We start from the raw sequence: 17966 nt of genomic DNA, 5'->3' as shown, positions 1-17966 counted from the left end.
CAATTTATGAGTTTACCCTGTATAGGTTTTATACAGGGTAAAATGGATATATTTGGGGTTTGGACCCCATTGGGAGTTGGGCATCTGATTGTTAAAGACAGGAACACTTCTGTAAACTGCTTTCAGTTAAGTCTGCAGTTTTGGGGCATGTGGTTCAGACCCTGGGTCTGTGTTGGAGCAGACGGGCATGTTTGTCTCAACAAGACAAGGTGCTGGAGTCCCAAGCTGGCAGGGAAAGCAGGGGCAGAAGTAGTCTTGGCACATTAAGTTGGCAGTTCCCAAGGGGGTTTCTGTGATCCAACCCATCACAAGCACCTAATTCCACAAGTCATGCCATTGTCTCCAATGGGATTATATGTGGAGTTAGGTATTATCTAACATGAACAAGGGAATAAAAATGTGACCCTAAGTAACAATACTTGGTAAGCATGATGGCTGGGCAAAGAAAGGCCAATGACAATAATAAATCTTTGAACCTTTGCCCAACTATTAGAATCAAACCCTAAATAAATCTTTGAGCTTTTTAAAATGTTCAGAGCAGTCAATTTCCCTTCCAGTTTTCATCTTGGAACAGAAGGAGACGACTCTCTAGACATCTTATAAGAAAGCCTGCTCTCGTGAGATTCTCAGCCTAGTTTTTCAAACACATGAGGCTCAGTTGAGCATGTGAACTTTTGGATGCATATCTGAACTGAAACCTAACTGCAGCCCTTTGGAGCTTCACTCGTCCCTAGTGGCTATGTCCAATCTCAGCGGGTGAGGAATTGTAGATGCAACATCACGCCCCTTGTAACTCACGTGTGCTAGTCGATCAAATCTGGCAAAGAGTTCATTCAGCATTCGGACCAGCTCCTGTGCTGACAAGGTTGTGGAGAGGTTGGTGAAACCTTTAACATCTGCAAAAAGAATGCTAAATAAAGAAAGGGAAAGGATATTAATATTTCAGTCCATTTCTGCCAGTAATTGGCATGATAAATACAAACAGTAATCCTGTGTATAGTGATTAATATGGACTCTGCATATGTGAAAAAGCAAGAGGCAAATAGCCCATGTCTGGCCAGGGTGTAATTTAAGGAGAGTGGGAAATTAATTAGCTCAGACACAGGGAGGGTACATTTTAAAGTTATTCTGTCTTTGCTTTGGGCCTTACTCACTGGACTATTTGCAGTACAAAGAACTAGTATTAAAAGTACTAAAATATGAGAACAAAAGTACTAAAACACTGCTTCATAAAAGAATGTTATAGTAAACTTCATACTTTGTGTTTCTATAGGCTCTTTCATGAGAGGATCTCATATCACTTATAAAGCACTAACTAAACCTCCATATTTAGCATAATTATCCCATTTTATGAGTGAGGAGACAGAGACACAAGGGGGTTAAAGCCCAGATCCTCAAAGATAGTTAGGTGTCTAATGCCCATTGAAATCAATGGGAATTAGGCACCTAAATACCTTCGAGCACTGGGGCCTAAGTGACTTGTCCAAGGTTTTGCAGCAAGTCAGGGTGGCAGAGCTGGGAACGGAGGGTACAGAGAATGGTCTAATGGATAGAGCACTACTCTGGGACTTGGGAGACCTGGGGCCATCTTCTGGGTCAGCCACAGACTTCCTGTGTGACCCACAGAGGTGTTGTGAGGATAAAATCCATTAATGATCGTGAGGTGCTCAGATGCTATGGTGATGAGGGCCATATAAGTTGATAGACTTATAGAAGTCTTGACTTCCAGTCTTCAGCCACTAGTTGACTCTGTTCCTCAATATATAGACTGGAGCTTGTCTGTGTACACTGTCTTTCTTTCTGGGGGGCGCAGAGATAGCTTGACACACTTCATCCTTCGAGGCAGGTCTTCAGGTCTAGCCAAATTCTGCTCAGTGCTAGACTCACATGGGGGAACGTAGGTTACTTGATGACTCTCCAATGCTGGGGCTCTCAGCCTTGCTCTGATATGTGCTCAGGAGCCAACAGCCCAAAGGGCCATTTCAGCAACCAGATATGGACAGAGCAAAAAAAGGATGGACCCCTGTCCTCTATTCCTACAATAACAACAACCTTACATTTAAGTGTGCGGGGAGGGAAAAGGCTTTAACAGTGCTTAGGCACGCACAGACACACTTACTCAAATAGTCTGTTGTATCTAAGGCTATGTCTACACTACAACCTATGTCAGCATAACTTATGTCACTCCGGGGTTTGAAAAAAACACCCCCGATCAACATAAGTGCTCCTGTGCACAGTACTTCTCCTGACGACACAGCTTGTGCCAGTCACAGAGGTGGTTTTATTATGCCAACAGCTTTCTCCCATCGGCATAGAGCAGGGGTCGGCAACCTTTCAGAAGTGGTGTGCTGAGACTTCATTTATTCACTTTAATTTAAGGTTTTGCCTGTTTTTAAATGTTTTTTAGAAGGTCTCTCTCTATAAGTCTATATTATATAACTAAACTATTGCTGTATAGTAAAATAAACAAGGTTTTCAAAATGTTTAAGAAGCTTAATTTGAAATTAAATTAAAATGTTGATCTTACGCCACCGGCCCGCTCAGTGCGCTGCTGGTCTGGGGTTCCGTTTACCTAGGCTGGCAGCGGGCTGAGTGGGGCCTGCGGCCAGGACCCCAGCTGGGAAGGGTCTGGCAGCCAGAACCCCAGACCGGCAGCGGGCTGTGCGGGGCCAGCGGCTGGGACCCCAGACCGGCAGTGGGCTGAGCGACTCAGCCCACCGCTGCTCAGGGGTTCCATCCGCCGGCTCCTGCCAGCCGGGATCCCGGCTGCCAGACCTGCTCAGCCAGCTGCCCATCTGGGGTCCCAGCCCTGCCCACATACAGTGGGTACCTACCTTCTCCCTGGTTCTGGCCCATTCTCTTCCTCTCTCTGCACTGAGCTGAGGGTGGGAGTGCACTGAGCACAGGGCTGGGGGCGAAGGGTCTGGCCAGGAGCTAGAATGAGGGAGGGAGCTCAGGGATTGGGGCAGGAGGTTTGGATGTGGGGCACTTACCTTGGCAGCTCCCATTTGGTGTGAGGGGTGCAGGTGGGAACGTAGGGTGGGGGTGCAGGAGCTCCTGTTTGGTACTCCAGGTGTTGGTGAGGATGTGGGGAGTGCAAGAGTCAGGATGTGGGGGGTGCATGGGGTGGGGAGCTGGGTATGTGCGGGGGGGTTGCAAGAGTCAGAGAAGAGGGCTGGGGGCATGTGAGGGGGGTGCAGGTGTCAGGGAGGCGGGGCTGGATATGTGTGGAGGTGCCAGAGTCAGGGCTGGGGTCGTGGTGGGGGAGTGAAGGAGTCAAGCAGAGGGCTGGGTGTGTATGAGGGGGGTGCAGGTGTCAGGGCAGGATGGGGCTGGGTATGTGTGGGGGTGCCAGAGTCAGGGCTGTGGTCATGAGGGTGTGTGTGAACGAGTCAAGCAGAGAGCTGGGTGTGTATGAGGGGAGTACAGGGTTCAAGGCAGGGGCCTGGGGTGTGTGCGGGGCACAGAGCTCGGGGCATGGGTCTGGGGGGTGTGCAGGGCTGTGGGGCTCAGGGCAGAGGGCTGGGGTGTGTGTGTGGGGGGGTCAGGGCAGAGGGCTGGGGTGTGTGTGGGGGGGGTCAGGGCAGAGGGCTGGGGTGTGTGTGGGGGGGTCAGGGCAGAGGTCTGGGGGTGTGGGGGGACAGGGCAGAGGGCTCGGGGCTGTGTGTGTGGGGGGGTCAGGGCAGAGGGCTGGGGTGTGTGTGGGGGGTCAGGGCAGAGGGCTGGGGTGTGTGTGGGGGGTCAGGGCAGAGGGCTGGGGTGTGTGTGGGGGGGTCAGGGCAGAGGGCTGGGGTGTGTGTGTGGGGGGTCAGGGCAGAGGGCTGGGGTGTGTGGGGGGGGTCAGGGCAGAGGGCTGGGGTGTGTGTGGGGGGGTCAGGGCAGAGGGCTGGGGTGTGTGTGAGGGGTCAGGGCAGAGGGCTGGGGTGTGTCGGGGGGGTCAGGGCAGAGGGCTGGGTGTGTGTGAGGGGTCAGGGCAGAGGGCTGGGGTGTGTCGGGGGGGTCAGGGCAGAGGGCTGGGTGTGTGTGAGGGGGGTTAGGGCAGGGGTCTGGAGGGGATATGCCCCTATTCCACCCCCCCCAAGGCCTTGCCCCCGCTTCTTCTCTGCCTCCGCTGGGAGCAGCGAGCACGCTGATTCTGCTCCTTCCCGACCCCCTCCCTTGCAAGGGCCATCAGCTGATTGGCCGGCAGGGAGGGAGGGATGGAGAGGCGGACGAGGGACAGGAACCCAGCACACTGAGGGAAGAGGCAGGGGAGCCGTCAGGACCAAGCTTCTACCCCTTGCCCCTGCCCCCGCAGGGGCGGGGAGTGGGGAGCGGAGGACGGAGAAGAGCGGGCTGGGCCGGGCTGGGAAGGATTTTTAATGGCACGTTGCTGCCTGCCAGGACGCTGCTGCCTGCCATTAAAAATCGGCTCACGTGCTGTCTTTGGCACACATGCCATAGGTTGCCGACCCCTGGCATAGAGCGTCTTCATCAGATGTGCTGCAGCGGCGCATCTCCATCAGTACAGCTGCACCACTGCAGCATTGTACATATAGATGTGGCCAGAAATGTAGAATAAGAATTTCCCTCCAATTTCTGATCTAAGTATGCCAAAGCACAGAATTTGGAAGACAAAAACAAAAGACAAGGAAAGCAAGGATTTGTTTGGAGCAGAAAGTAAAATTCAGCATGGAGTGTTTCAACTTGGCCCAGAACGGCAAATAATTTGAAGCGGACTTCATTAAAACTTTATAGTAAAATAACAATCAGTGGTGCAGCTTGAGATTTAGCAAAAAGTAACCCAGCTGAAGAGCTTCAGTATGTTTGTTGAATAACTAAATGCTACATCCTGACTGTTGCAAAAATCAGATTATGATCAGGAAGAAAATAAAATGTGGCTAAGGATAATTCACTGCTTCCCTAGATGCAAAAGCTAATAAAGAAATTGGATGATGGTTACTAAGAGGCTGGAAATCTAAAGCAGGACTTTTCTGAGTAGGTTCTACTGGGGCTCACATAAAAAGTGGTGGTGCGGGGGAAACATAGGTAATCAAACAGGAATGAATATTAGAAATTAACCTAAAATATATTGATATATTTAAAAATCTAACATTTTTGTCCCTGATTATCATATTTTTACTACGTATTTCAGGGAAAAACCCACTGGGATCTAATTTCAGAGACGCTGGGCACCTGAACATCTCCCTGGCTTCAATGGTTGTTGGAGCACCGCATGGGGAGGCGCTTTGTTGTACGGGTTGCAGAAAAAGAGAAACATACTTGCACATGTGGCAGCTATGTCTAGGAAATAAATGGTTTTGGCAGGAAATTATTAAAGAGATTCATCTTATGACAGAATGCCAGCGTCCTAGAGATCCCCTGACCTGCTTACTTAATGCTCCTGTAAATGATACATATTTTCAACAGAATAACAATTTAATTTCTTTTTATTGTTAGCAGCTAGATTTTGTACTGCACATTATTGGAAAAATGCGAGCCCTCCTCCCGTGGAATTGTGGGGTAGTAAAATATGGGCTGTCTTGTAATGGAAAAGCTTTCACACCAAGTACATATGCAAGAGAAGTGACCAAAAGAGAATAAGTATTTAGAGATTTGGTCACCCTTTCAAATGTACTCAGAGGAGGAGGGCTCCCAAGGAGGATGACCACCCATCCTGAATTGGGTGGGACGGTCCTGAAATGCTGAGGTGAAGTCCCAGAACCGTGCTGAATGACTCTGGGACAGCATTTGTTCCGGATTCCCTGCGGCACTACTCTGTGCCTGCCCAAGGCAAAGGGTCTCTTCCCAGTGGGGGTGAGGTGGGTTGAGTAGGGCCTTAGCCACGGCTCGCCATGAGGCTCTGCCCCCTTCTCCTCCTCTCTCCCCCGATGCCCCACCCCCTGGCCAGGCCAGAAGCCAGAGCTGGGCAGTAGTGAGAGCTGCCCAGGGAGCCCAGGTTGCTGTGGGGAGCCCCGGATCCTCCACTTGCCCTGGGTGGCACATCCCAGGGGCAGGGATATTGGCCGGGGGCTGCTCTCAGGCATCCCAGCCCACTGTCCAGGGCAGGTGGAGCAGCCCAGGCTCCTTTGGCAGCTCTTACCACTGCTTGGCTCCAGCCAAGGGGGTGGAGGTTTGGGGGGAAGAGGAGGAGCAGGGGGCGGGGACTCGGGGGAAGAGGAGGTGGCAGGGGTGGGGCCACAGAGGGGGTGGGGCTTATACATGTGTCCTGCTTTTGCCTTTTGAAAAAGTGGTCACTCTACTCCCCAGCTGGCAAGCCAAATCTTTAGCCAGGTTCTGTGAATATTTACGGATACTGAATTAGTGATGTATGATGTACTATAATAATGTTTTATTGCAATTTTGCCTTAATAAAAAGTTTTCTTTAAAAAAAATAAACAGCATTGAATAGTTGAGGTCCCTGTTGGCTCATGCAGCAAGAGACTAATGTCTACAGTTTTAAAGCACCCAGTGTTTGCTGTAAAGCAATAACCATTTTCGAGTGGGAGATAGGTGAAATATTTTCATTCTTCATCTCAAAACCTACAACCCTTTACTATCAGTGTTTAAAAGGTGGAGGTAGCATTACCTAAGTAACAACAATCTGTTCCCCATTGGAATTGTTCTACAAAAACAGTTACTGTAGCAGAGGATGAGAAAGGGCAAAAAACTAGATTTTTGTATTTAGTGTTGTGTAAGCATTTTGTAAGGGTTCCTGGTACCTTCAGCCACATCCAATACAATAATATGTGTGGCTTGCTGCCAAGGCCACAGGAGTGGCAGAAAGTTAATTTACACTTTGTAAAAGTTGAACCGGCCCTTCCAAAGTTATATAGGGGCTTCATTTAAAATCTAGACAAATGTTTTCCTATTGAATCATATATCTTAATTAGAAGATGTTTATATGATGGGAGTTTGATTACTTTCCTCCTGGTTTGGGACAGACTCACAATAGACATTACGGGCTAAGCTTGATGTTCTAAGCCGGGGGAATCATGTTTGAATCAAAGGGCTTGTCTAGGCAGAGAGCTAGTGTGTGGTGAGCTGAAATATAAACCTACAGCGCATTAGCATGCTGCGTACTAACTGGCTGTGTTGACTCTGTTACTGCACGCTAAAAGTGCACTTTGAACTACTCCAGTGTTTTTCAAACCGTGGGTCGCGACCCACTACCAGGTCGCGACATGTAAGGCACTGGGTCGCCTTGCACTGGTCAGCACCGCTGACTAGGATGTTAAAAGTCCCGTTGGCGGTGCTGCCCAGATAAGGCAGGCTAGTGCCTATATTTTCTGACACCATGCTGTGCCATGGAAGCGGGCAGCAGCGGGTCTGGCTTTTAGGCAGGGGGGCCATGGGGCTCCACACGCTGCCTCCACTCCGAGCACTGGCTCTGCATAATGGATTTCCGGCCAATGGGAACTTGAGGGAGGGGCTGCATAGAGCCAGACCTGCTGCTGGCCACTTCTGGGGCACAGCACGGTCTGCGGTGCACCCCGGCTGCGCCGCTTACCCAGGAGCCACCGGAGGTAAGTCCGCCCCCCAACCCTGCGCCCCAATGTCCTGCCCCAGCCATGAGCCCCCCCAAACCTGGAATCCCTTCCTGCACCCCAAACTCCTCACCCCAGAGCCTGCACCCCCAACCCAGAACCCCACACCCCAAACCCGGAGCCCTTCCTGCAACCCAAACCCCTCATCCCCAGGCCAGAGCCCTGACCCACTCCTGCACAACAACCCCCTGCCGCAGCCCTGAGTCCTCCCAAACCCAAAGCCCATTCCTGCACCCCAAACCCCTCATCCCTGGCCCCACCCCAGAGCCTGCAACCCTAGTCCAGAGCCCTGACCCCCTCCCACAGCCCAAACCCCTCATCTCCAGCTCCATTGAGTAGCGGGCATCAACAATTTTTACTCCACCTTGAAATAGCAGTAGGTCAGTGAGCACTGCGGAACTTTTACTGCATGGTAGCAGGCTCCACATGGACAGTTACTGCGAGGCACTAGTGTGCCATAGATTTACTCTCTGTCCATATAGGCAAGCCCAAAGAGGGGAAGAGGCTCTGTACACCTTGGGAGTGAAAGCTAACTATTGTGGTGCAAGTGAACAGCGGTTGTTATTTACTGACTCTCAGCTGGCAAGTGCATGCGAGGACTATTCCCACACCATCCCTGAGCAGTAGTTTTGTGTCCACTGGACGGAGCAACTTAGAAAAGAGAGAAATAGGAGGAGGAGAAAATAGTCATGAAGAAGCTTGATTGTATGAACACTGCAGAGAAGGGCCACTAATATGAGTTCAGGGCAACCACTTGGTAACCCTACACTTTTGACAGGACCCCCCAGTTTCTCAGCTGATTTGTTAGCTTGCAGGGAACAAGATGTTCTTGAGTAGAAGGAACATACGGAGGAAAGTTCATGCTGAACTTCCCACCCATTCGTTGGCAAAGCTTGCAGACCCCCACCTTGTGAGGCTGTCCCTGAATGGGATCAAATAACGCTCTGGCACAGTTTAGTAATGAACAAATAAACATTTCCCTGTGTTGCTCCCATGTGCTGAAAAAAGGCAGTGTTCAATTTGAACAGCTGTTGCAAAGGCATCCAACCAGTCTGATAAATTAGAGAAGGCTCTGAAATACTCATCTGTTCAGGAAAAACAAAACTTCCTGGTATTTCAAATAGCTGATTATTGAATTGATCGAGGGGCAGAAACAAAACAAAACCAAACAAAAACCCAATACCCCTCTCCCCCCGAAACTGATATCCAGTACAAGCTGAGTTAAAATAAAAGATAGGCACCTTCACTCACCTGACATTCTCATAGCGGTGAATATAGATCTTATGGAACTGGTGCTGCAAGTGCTCATCTTCCACATTGGTCATGTCGTTAATCATCTCTAGTACAACAAATCGAGGTAATACAGAAAGCACCAGCCGTTCCTGAACAAAAGCAAAAAAATACAGGATGGGCCCTTTAGACTGGGTCTGTGTTAATCCTTCACAGCAAAATGACAGAGCTCTGCATTAGGAGCTTATACTGCACGTTTAAACTTAAACTGTTTAAACATTTGAACAGTTTTGCTGGATTAGATCCTCAGTATTGACCACTTTTTAGAAACTCCAAATGGGGTGTTTAACACTCATATGCACATAATTAGTTAATGTAACTGCAGAGCAATATCTATTAACAAGTGCACGGTGAGGCCTGAATCCTGCTCATCTAGAAGTCAATGGGATAACTCACATGAGTAAGAAGAGCAGATCCAGCATAGCTCCATTGACTTCAGCAGAGCCATGACAATTTACACTAGCTGAGAATGTTTAGCTGGCACTCACTATAGAGCATATTTAGCTGGCAACAGCAGCCTAAATTGTGTTACTGATTTGGATGTCTGCAAAAGTCTTATGTGCCATCAGCCAGCCTTTGACTCCAGACTTATCTTCATTAACCTCAATAAGAGATGCTGAAGAAGCTGGATACCAGCTATGAATTGATAAGTATTTACAATACTCTTCTTACTCAAAGGACCAGACTACGGTGGGTGTTTGTTCATATTTGAAAGGGGGAGGGGAAAACACAAGTTGGCTGCTGGCCTTTGTGTCTCTTCTATTGCACCAGTCCTGCTAATAGCGGCAGGGAAGCATGAGACCATAAGTGACAGCTGTTGGCTGAAGGAACAATGCTGACTGGGGCAGTGTTGTCCCCAGGGGTGGCTCTAGGCACCAGCAAAGCAAGCAGGTGTTTGGGCCAGCCCATTTGCAGGGGCGGCAGCTGGTACGGATCCAGCCTGGGAGCTGAGAACTAACAGGGGGCCCTGGGAGCTGTAGTTCCTTGGTTAGCTCCCTGCCTATAGAGCCAGCCCTGGAGCAGGGAAAGAACTACATTTCCCAGCATTCCCTTGGCTGCCATCAACAGGAAAGGGAGGGGGAGGGAGTATGGTAGCTGAAACCTCATGCTGCAGCTTGCTGTGAATGGAGAGCTCACTGCTAGAGCGGGGTGGTACTGTGAATGGGGAACAAGTGTGCCCAAGGAGTAGAAGGCTTTGGCCCAGATATCCCCTTCAGAAGACATCCCCAGACTGGATTAGGGATACTGGTGTGACCTCACCTTGTAGCCCCCAAAGAAGGAATTGGGTGGACTAAATGGACAGTGCCCCTCTCTCTATCTGAAGCCTAGCAAGGGAGGTATGTGGATCCCACTAGAATTTAAGATGAAAAGTAAGGGAGGGGAGGCTCTGCTGGACCTGGGCGGCTTTAGATACAGTACCAGGCACGTAGGAAGATTTCCACTTCTGAGCCATGGAAGCAGAAATTGATGTTTCCGTTCCAGATTTAGCTAATATTCAGAAAGGGAATCTAGCACCTGCCTTTCAGATTTGAACACCTCAAAATTCAGGAGTGCTCAAGCTCAATCTGGGCAGCTGTTACTTCATTTCTCCCAAATCAAATATACGGATCCACTGTAATTTGCTGTAGAAAAAGTAGGATAAAATTGAGCAAGAAATGCTTCCAGGTGGTTTTTTGGACTGGAATTGCTATTTTCAACAGCCATTGCCCTTTTTTTTTTAGTTTTATTTGTTTAAAAGGAAGACAGTGCTATTGCATTGGCAAATTCCCCATAGAAACAAAGAGTGGAACAAAAGAATAATAAAGGCACCTCAACTTATACCGGCACTAGAAAAGGTTCAGAAAAGGGCAACTAAAATGATTAGGGGTTTGGAGAGGGTCCCATATGAGGAGAGATTAAAGAGGCTAGGACTCTTCAGCTTGGAAAAGAGGAGACTAAGGGGGGATATGATAGAGGTATATAAAATCATGAGTGCTGTGGAGAAAGTGGATAAGGAAAAGTTATTTAATTATTCCCATAATACAAGAACTAGGGGTCACCAAATGAAATTAATAGGCAGCAGTTTTAAAACAAATAAAAGGAAGTTCTTCGTCACGCAGTGCACAGTCAACTTGTGGAACTCCTTACCTGAGGAGGTTGTGAAGGCTAGGACTATAACAGCGTTTAAAAGAGAACTGGATAAATTCATGGTGGTTAAGTCCATAAATGGCTATTAGCCAGGATGGGTAAGGAATGGTGTCCCTACCCTCTGTTTGTCAGAGGATGGAGATGAATGGCAGGAGAGAGATCACTTGATCATTGCCTGTTAGGTTCACTTCCTCTGGGGCACCTGGCATTGGCCACTGTCGGTAGACAGATACTGGGCTAGATGGACCTTTGGTCTGACTCGGTATGGCCATTCTTATGTTCTTATGTAACTTTTCCTCATTTATGGAGGACAGTCTTATAATATGCATCCAAATATCCTCCAATCACACAAGCTGAAAATTGTTCCACTTTACTGCAGTTCTGTAACCATATGGGAACCAATCCCGTCTGTGTTCTGTGCACATCCAAAATTCCTGCTGAATGACCCGCCCTGGGAGCAAGTTACCAGTGACCCAGGGCTGGGGCGGAAGGAGGGTGCAGGTGGGTGGGGGGGAGAGCCCAGGGTTGGGGTGGGGGCAACCAAAATTTTTTTGCTTGGGGCGGCATAAAACCTAGAGCCGGCCCTGGTAGTCCCCCACCACCTCCAACACTGCTCTGTACCTAATAGGCACAATCTGGCTGTAAATGCTTTGTGGCTGGAGGAGTCTAAAATAGATACAAGAGAGAGAGAGAAAATAACTTATTAACAATAAAGACATAGGGTAAAATTTTCAAATGAATCTCACTGATTTAGGAGCCCAAGACCCATGTTTCAAGAGTCTCTTAGGCCAAGATTTTCAAAAGTGACCAGTGATTTTAGATGCATTAATTTTGGGGTGCCAAATTTGAGATACATTAGAAGAGCCAGGTTTTCAGAGAGTGTTGAGCACCCAGCCTTTGAAAATTAGTCTCCATTAAGATGCCTCAAGTTGAGCTCCCATAGCTAATCACTTTTGAAAACCTTTACATTTTGGCCTTAGGCATGTAGGGGCCCATGTTCCACTGACCTTCACTGAAAATAGGACGTGGGCTCCAAGTAGGGTTGCCAGGGTACAGTTGTCAACCGGAACACCCGGTTGAAAAGGGAGCCTGGCGGCTCCGGTTGGCACTGCCGACCAGGCCATTAAAAGTGCGGTCAGCAGTGCAGCGGGGCTAAGGCAGGCTCCCTACCTGCCCTGGCTCCGCACTGCTCCTGGAAGTGGCCACCAGGTCCCTGCAGCCCCTAGGTGCTGGGGCGGCCAGGGACTGGGAGGCTCCACGCACTGCCCCTGCCCCGAGTACTGGCTCCACAGCTCCTATTGGCTGGGAACCACAACCAATGGGAGCTGCAGGGGGCAGCACCTGTGGGCACAAAGACCGAGTGCATTGCGCATAGCTGCCTAGCCGCCCATGCACCTAGAGGCTGCAGGGACCTGGCAGCCACTTCCTCTGAGCCATGGTAAGCGCCACTGGGAACCCGCACCCCAACCCCTTGGTCCAGCCCAGAGTCCTCTCCTGCCCTCCAAACCCCTCCTCCCCAGTCCCACCCCAGAGCCCACAACCCCAGCTGGAGCTCTCATCCCCTCATCCCAACCCCTGCCCCAGCCCGGAGCCCCCTCCTGAACCCCAAGCGCCTAATAACCGGCCCCACCCAGAGCCTCCAGCCCCAGCCCAGAGCCCATACCCTCTCCCACACCCCAACCCACTACCTCAGTGAAAGTGAGTGAGCGTGGGGAATAGTAAGCGACGGAGGGAGAGGGGGATGGTGTGAGCAGGAGGCGGGGGCCTTGGAGAAGGAGTGGGGCAGGGGCGGGGCAGGGGTATTTGGTTTGTGTGATTAGAAAGTTGGCAACCCTAGCCCCAAATCACTTAAGCACTTTTGAAAATTTTACCCATAATCACAGAAAGTAAGCCTAACCGTGTAATCAACAATGTCCAACGCAAACTAGTCCGCGAACTGCTCTTGGTAAAAAACAACTCAACACACTCAGCATTTAATATTAATAATTTTAGACTGACCTAATTGACTAAGAACACACAGGAATAGATTCATCTTTACTATTAGTTTATATAAAATAAAGCAGTTCTAACTGCCCAGCCTCCTGTCACAAATATAAAAACTAATTCAATGTGTCCATTATTTGGTCTACAGACCCTATCCAGATATTATCCATTGGAAACAAATCTAGTGGCTTATCATAGAATCACAGAAGATTAGGGTTGGAAGAGACCTCAGGAGGTCATCTAGTCCAACCCCCTGCTCAAAGCAGAAACACCAACTAAATCATCCCAGCCAGGGCTTTGTCAAGTCGGGCCTTAAAAACCTCTAAGGATGGAGATTCCACCACCTCTCTAGGTAACCCATTCCAGTGCTTCACCACTCTCCTAGTGAAATAGTGTTTCCTAATATCAAACCTAGACTTCCCCCACTGCAACTTGAGACCAATGCTCCTTGTTCTGCCATCTGCCATCACTGAGAACAGCCTAGCTCCATCCTCTTTGGAACCCCACTTCACATAGTTGAAGGCTTCTATCAAATCCACCCTCACTCTTCTCTCTTCTCTTCTGCAGACTAAACAATCCCAGTTCCCTCAGCCTCTCCTCGTAAGTCATGTGGCCTAGCCCCCTGATCATTTTCAATGCCCTCCGCTGGACTCTCTCCAATTTGTCCACATCCTTTCTGTAGTGGGGGGCCCAAAACTGGATGCAATACTCCAGATGTGGCCTCACCAGTGCCAAATAGAGGGGAATAATCACTTCCCTCGATCTGCTGGCAATGCTTCTACTAATGCAGCCCAATATGCCATTAGCCTTCTTCACAACAAGGGCACACTGCTGACTCATATCCAGCTTCTCATCCACTGTAATCCCCAGGTCCTTTTCTGCAGAACTGCTGCTTAGCCAATCAGTCCTCAGCCTGTAGCGGTGCATGGGATTTATCCGTCCTAAGTGCAGGACTCTGTACTTGTCCTTGTTGTACCTCATCAGACTTCTTTTGGCCCAATCCTCCAATTTGTCTAGGTCACTCTGGACCCTATCCCTACCCTCCAGCATATCTACCTCTCCCCCCAGTTTAGTGTCATCCACGAACTTGCGGAGGGAGCAATCCATCCCATCATCCAGATTATTGTCTTCCCACTGTCAAGACTCCAGTTTAACCAGCTTGTGATCTAAAGGGTCACAAACAAATGTCACACTGTGTGGAGTGGCTCACAACTGTGAGTGCAAACCTCAGGGCAGACTGTCAAGAAGCAGGGCAAAACCCCTAAACTGGCTGTATGTTCACTAGTGTGAATTCCTAAAGCATTATAACAGTCTTACCATGGAGTCCCAGACAGTCCCCTTGGGCCTTCTAGTCTCTCTTGCCACCCAGGCAAGCTGGACTTTGTGATAGATGATCACTTTACACAAAAAATTATAACAATATTCATCAATATTCAACAATATTCATAACATTCATATTCATTTGGCAGCCTCCGAAACTGTGGAATGGTTTTAGCCCACAAAAGCTTATGCCCAAATAAATTTGTTAGTTTCTAAAGTGCCACAAGTACTCCTGTTCTTTTTACACACCATAGCATCACACTCCTCCATATTTCAAAAAAATCTAAAAACTAAACACATTATTACAAGTCTAATACCTATTTTTAGTATTACTAACATACAGGCAAGTCAGAGTAGTTTCCAGCTATGCATTTGATAGTGTTCACTTGAAGCCTAGGGACCTTGGCGTGAGCTGGCACCTGGTCTATAAGCATCACAGCAGTATATTAGGACAAGATGAAGAGAAACATGCCGATTCTTTAAGCTGTTTATCACCAAATTTCAGCTGATGACGTTGTTGGATATGAGAAAAGGCCAGGGAATGCCATATACGAGCCTGAGATCAGACAAACCCAGAGATGATAATGAGAGGAAGGATGTGCATGAAATATGCTCACCGATGCTACAACTGCTGAGTAAATAGACATAGGGAATCAGGCATATCTGTATGGCTTTTTAAGCAGCTTAGTAATAAATAAATAACTGCCTGACTAAGTAGTCAGTAATTGTCCAGGGCCACATCATGCCTCTAAGACCTGCATGCAGAGGGAATTCCAAAAATGTATCTCCCCTTTCTCACCTGGTAGGGAGGGAGCAGCCACTTCTACAGATTAGTTCTCTCTACTCTGGACATTATGGGAAGGTTTTTTAATGGGTTAGGCATGGGGACTGATCCCACTGGGGAGTGGTGGTGAATAACCACATTAAGTGAACATCCTCCCACCAGCTCTCTGGAAAGCACCCTCTCTGGTGAAGAACCATGGTGCAATTGCAAGCCTGGCTTCAACAGGAGAGCCAGGGGGATACATTCTCCTGTTAGAATTGATGTCCTAGGAGCTGTATGTGAGAGGAGTATTGGCCCAGGGCTTTTAAGGTCTCCCACCACCACAGTGCCTTGTGACTGTGTATTTCTAGGTTTCTTTTTGACTTTGTAGTTGTCTCTCCTTTAGATGTGACTGCTGACTGGTGTGAGAGTCTGAGGCTCTAGCAGGAAGGAAGGATGAGGGTGAGGGTGCTAGCCTGGAATTCAGAAGTGCTGCATTCAATTCCCTGCTCTGCCACAGAGCGCCTGTGTGAGCTTGGGTAAATCAACTAACCGCTCAGTGTCTCTGTTTCCTGTTTGTAATAATGGGATAATAGATACTTCCATAATTCATAGATGTGTTGTGAGGCTAACAGTACCTTAGATATCAGCATGTGTAGCTGGAACAACAATCGTGTTTGGAAGAAAATATATCCCATTATTACTTTTTGTAAAATGACAACTGTCCAGCATTCTCCTTCCAGGAAGACTGACTTATTAGGTAGCAAACAATTCCCAGCTGCACTGAAAGCACATTGGGAACAAACAACCTTCAATTCAAACATCTTCAGTTCCACAGGTAAGCTGTACATTTAGCTGCAGAAACTAGAACACATATTATCAATACTTTATTTTGCTCCTGCTGGAAATAATGTGAATAATGTTCCACTTAAGACAGTTGGTCTCTTCTTATCTCCCTGCATAAAATTCTAATGCAGAACATCACTGTCCGGTGTCTCTTCTTCTCCAATCTGTCCCCTACTGAGTCTGCACCTAGAATTCATTGTTAAACCAGGATGACCTTCAGAATCTATGAGAGCCCAGAGAAACTCAGAGGAAGAAGAAGCCACTCTACAGATGATAATATGTGTCAGTGACTTGACAGACATTCTTACTGAATACCCCACCTGTTGCCTTAGTGGATGGACACTGCAAACTGTGACCTTTATAGAGGTGGGATTCCACATTTCCACAGCTCTGCACTGTTTATTTTTCCATCCTTCCCATTCAGAAATCCCAGTATCCTCATTTCCTATTTCGGTGACCAAACCTGCAAAATTATGCAATCAGTTTGAATTGCAGGTTCCAGAATGCACCTGTGTAGTGATAGTTCTAATGCAACCCCACCATTGTTAACACAATGTTTCAGGGCCTCTCTGGACAGCAGATTTGGGGTCATTAGCTGATCAAAAGCCAAAATTTTCAAGGAAACAAAAACACTCTTGGCACTTCATGTTCTTAAGATACACTCTAATAGAATATTGTCTTAATGTCTCTTATTCTCTGAATATTATAACACATGGTAGGGAGGGAGCAGCATGACTATAATAAAACTCCTTTTTAACTAAATCATATCAGTCTTTCTGGCATCTAGATGATTAAAAAGTCTGACAAATCCTCTGAAGACACTTGCCTTATATTCAAAGCTCTTTCCATTATAAAATTATGTATTTCATTTCCAACTTTATCCTTGTAGAAACAAAATAGTACTTTGAATTCAAAGAAAAAAGAAAAGAAATCAAACAGAAGAACTGTTTATTACTGAAACTACTTACTAGTGCTGTGATAAGAGCAAATAAGAAAAGGACATTTCTTCATAGATACAGAGACAAAGAAATAGAATATTCTTTTTTTCATGACAGGAAATATTATAAATCTCACTGGTATTCATTTGAGCCATCAAACAGTGGCTTCAGAACATTTTTTTAATATAAAGGACGCTTCACTTGACACATATTCAGCAAACCAAGAAAAATGTGCCTAACATATTTGATACTTTGACCTTCATACTACTTATAAAGATAAATTCAGTGGTCTTAGCTGCACATAAAATCTGGCAATGACCCATAAAAAGAGAGATGATAATTTGTATGCCACCACCGTAGTCCTTTACTATAAATACCCCAGCACATGCAGGGATATTGTCCAGATGCCAGCATGAATCCCATATGCAGTTCACACAGTATGCTGTATTGTATGTCATGCTACAGCCAAACATTTTAAAATAACAAAATTATTGCATCTATACATTTTGCAAAACAGTCAGTGATCGATTCCCCTGCATATAAAATCCACCAGCTAATAATGTTTGTGGGCATCATCCTCAGCAGAGGCAAAGTTGGCTCTAAACCACTCTTAAGCGACTCATGACCATGGTCTGGTGGAGGTGCTGAACCAGTCCCATTCTGCACATCAGAATTCTCGAATTCATACTATTTAGGGATCACTCCCTTGGCCAGAGATTGGTGGAGTGCATAGCATGCCATGTACTTCCCTTCTCTCCCCTGGAACGTGCTCTCTCACCTCCATCTAACCTTGTTATGCCGTCTAGTCTATCCAGCTTTATTACTTTGCACCAATGCAGCACTGCAAAGAGATCGTGGCAGGTCTAAGGATATAATTTTCTGTGCATACTCTCCTTTATTTAAGGATCTCTCTATGCTCTGCAAACTCTGCTATGAACTAGATATTATTATTCCCATTTTACAAATGGGGAAACTGAGGCACAGAATGATCCTGTGACTCCCTCCAAGGTCACATGCAGCATTCCAGTGACAGATCAAGGAATAGAATGCAGAGTCCTGAGTCTTTCTGCAGTCTCCTATGCTCTGCTACTGGAACCACTCTCTTATTGTAAAAATCTGTTCACTCTGTCTGTCTGTCTCCACTACCTTCCCCTATTCACAATTCTAGTCAGT

General features: G+C 47.5%; 1 protein-coding gene across 3 annotated transcripts in view; it reads right to left on the bottom strand.

The window, feature by feature from the left end:
• ADCY8 (adenylate cyclase 8) overlaps positions 1-17966 on the bottom strand; it is a 183106-nt gene that overhangs the window by 87250 nt on the left and 77890 nt on the right. For all 3 annotated transcript variants that reach the window (XM_045008218.1, XM_045008219.1, XM_045008220.1), the window contains exons 3-4: positions 8778-8908; positions 799-910 (exon numbers count right to left, since the gene is read on the bottom strand). In XM_045008218.1, the coding sequence (XP_044864153.1) occupies positions 799-910; positions 8778-8908 (243 nt within the window). The remainder of the gene's footprint in view (positions 1-798; positions 911-8777; positions 8909-17966) is intronic.

The sequence above is a fragment of the Mauremys mutica genome, chromosome 2 (genome assembly GCF_020497125.1).
Source record: "Mauremys mutica isolate MM-2020 ecotype Southern chromosome 2, ASM2049712v1, whole genome shotgun sequence".
NCBI lineage: Eukaryota > Metazoa > Chordata > Testudines > Geoemydidae > Mauremys > Mauremys mutica.
Note: the sequence above shows the minus strand (reverse complement) of the source record. Positions and strands in the feature narration are given on the sequence as shown.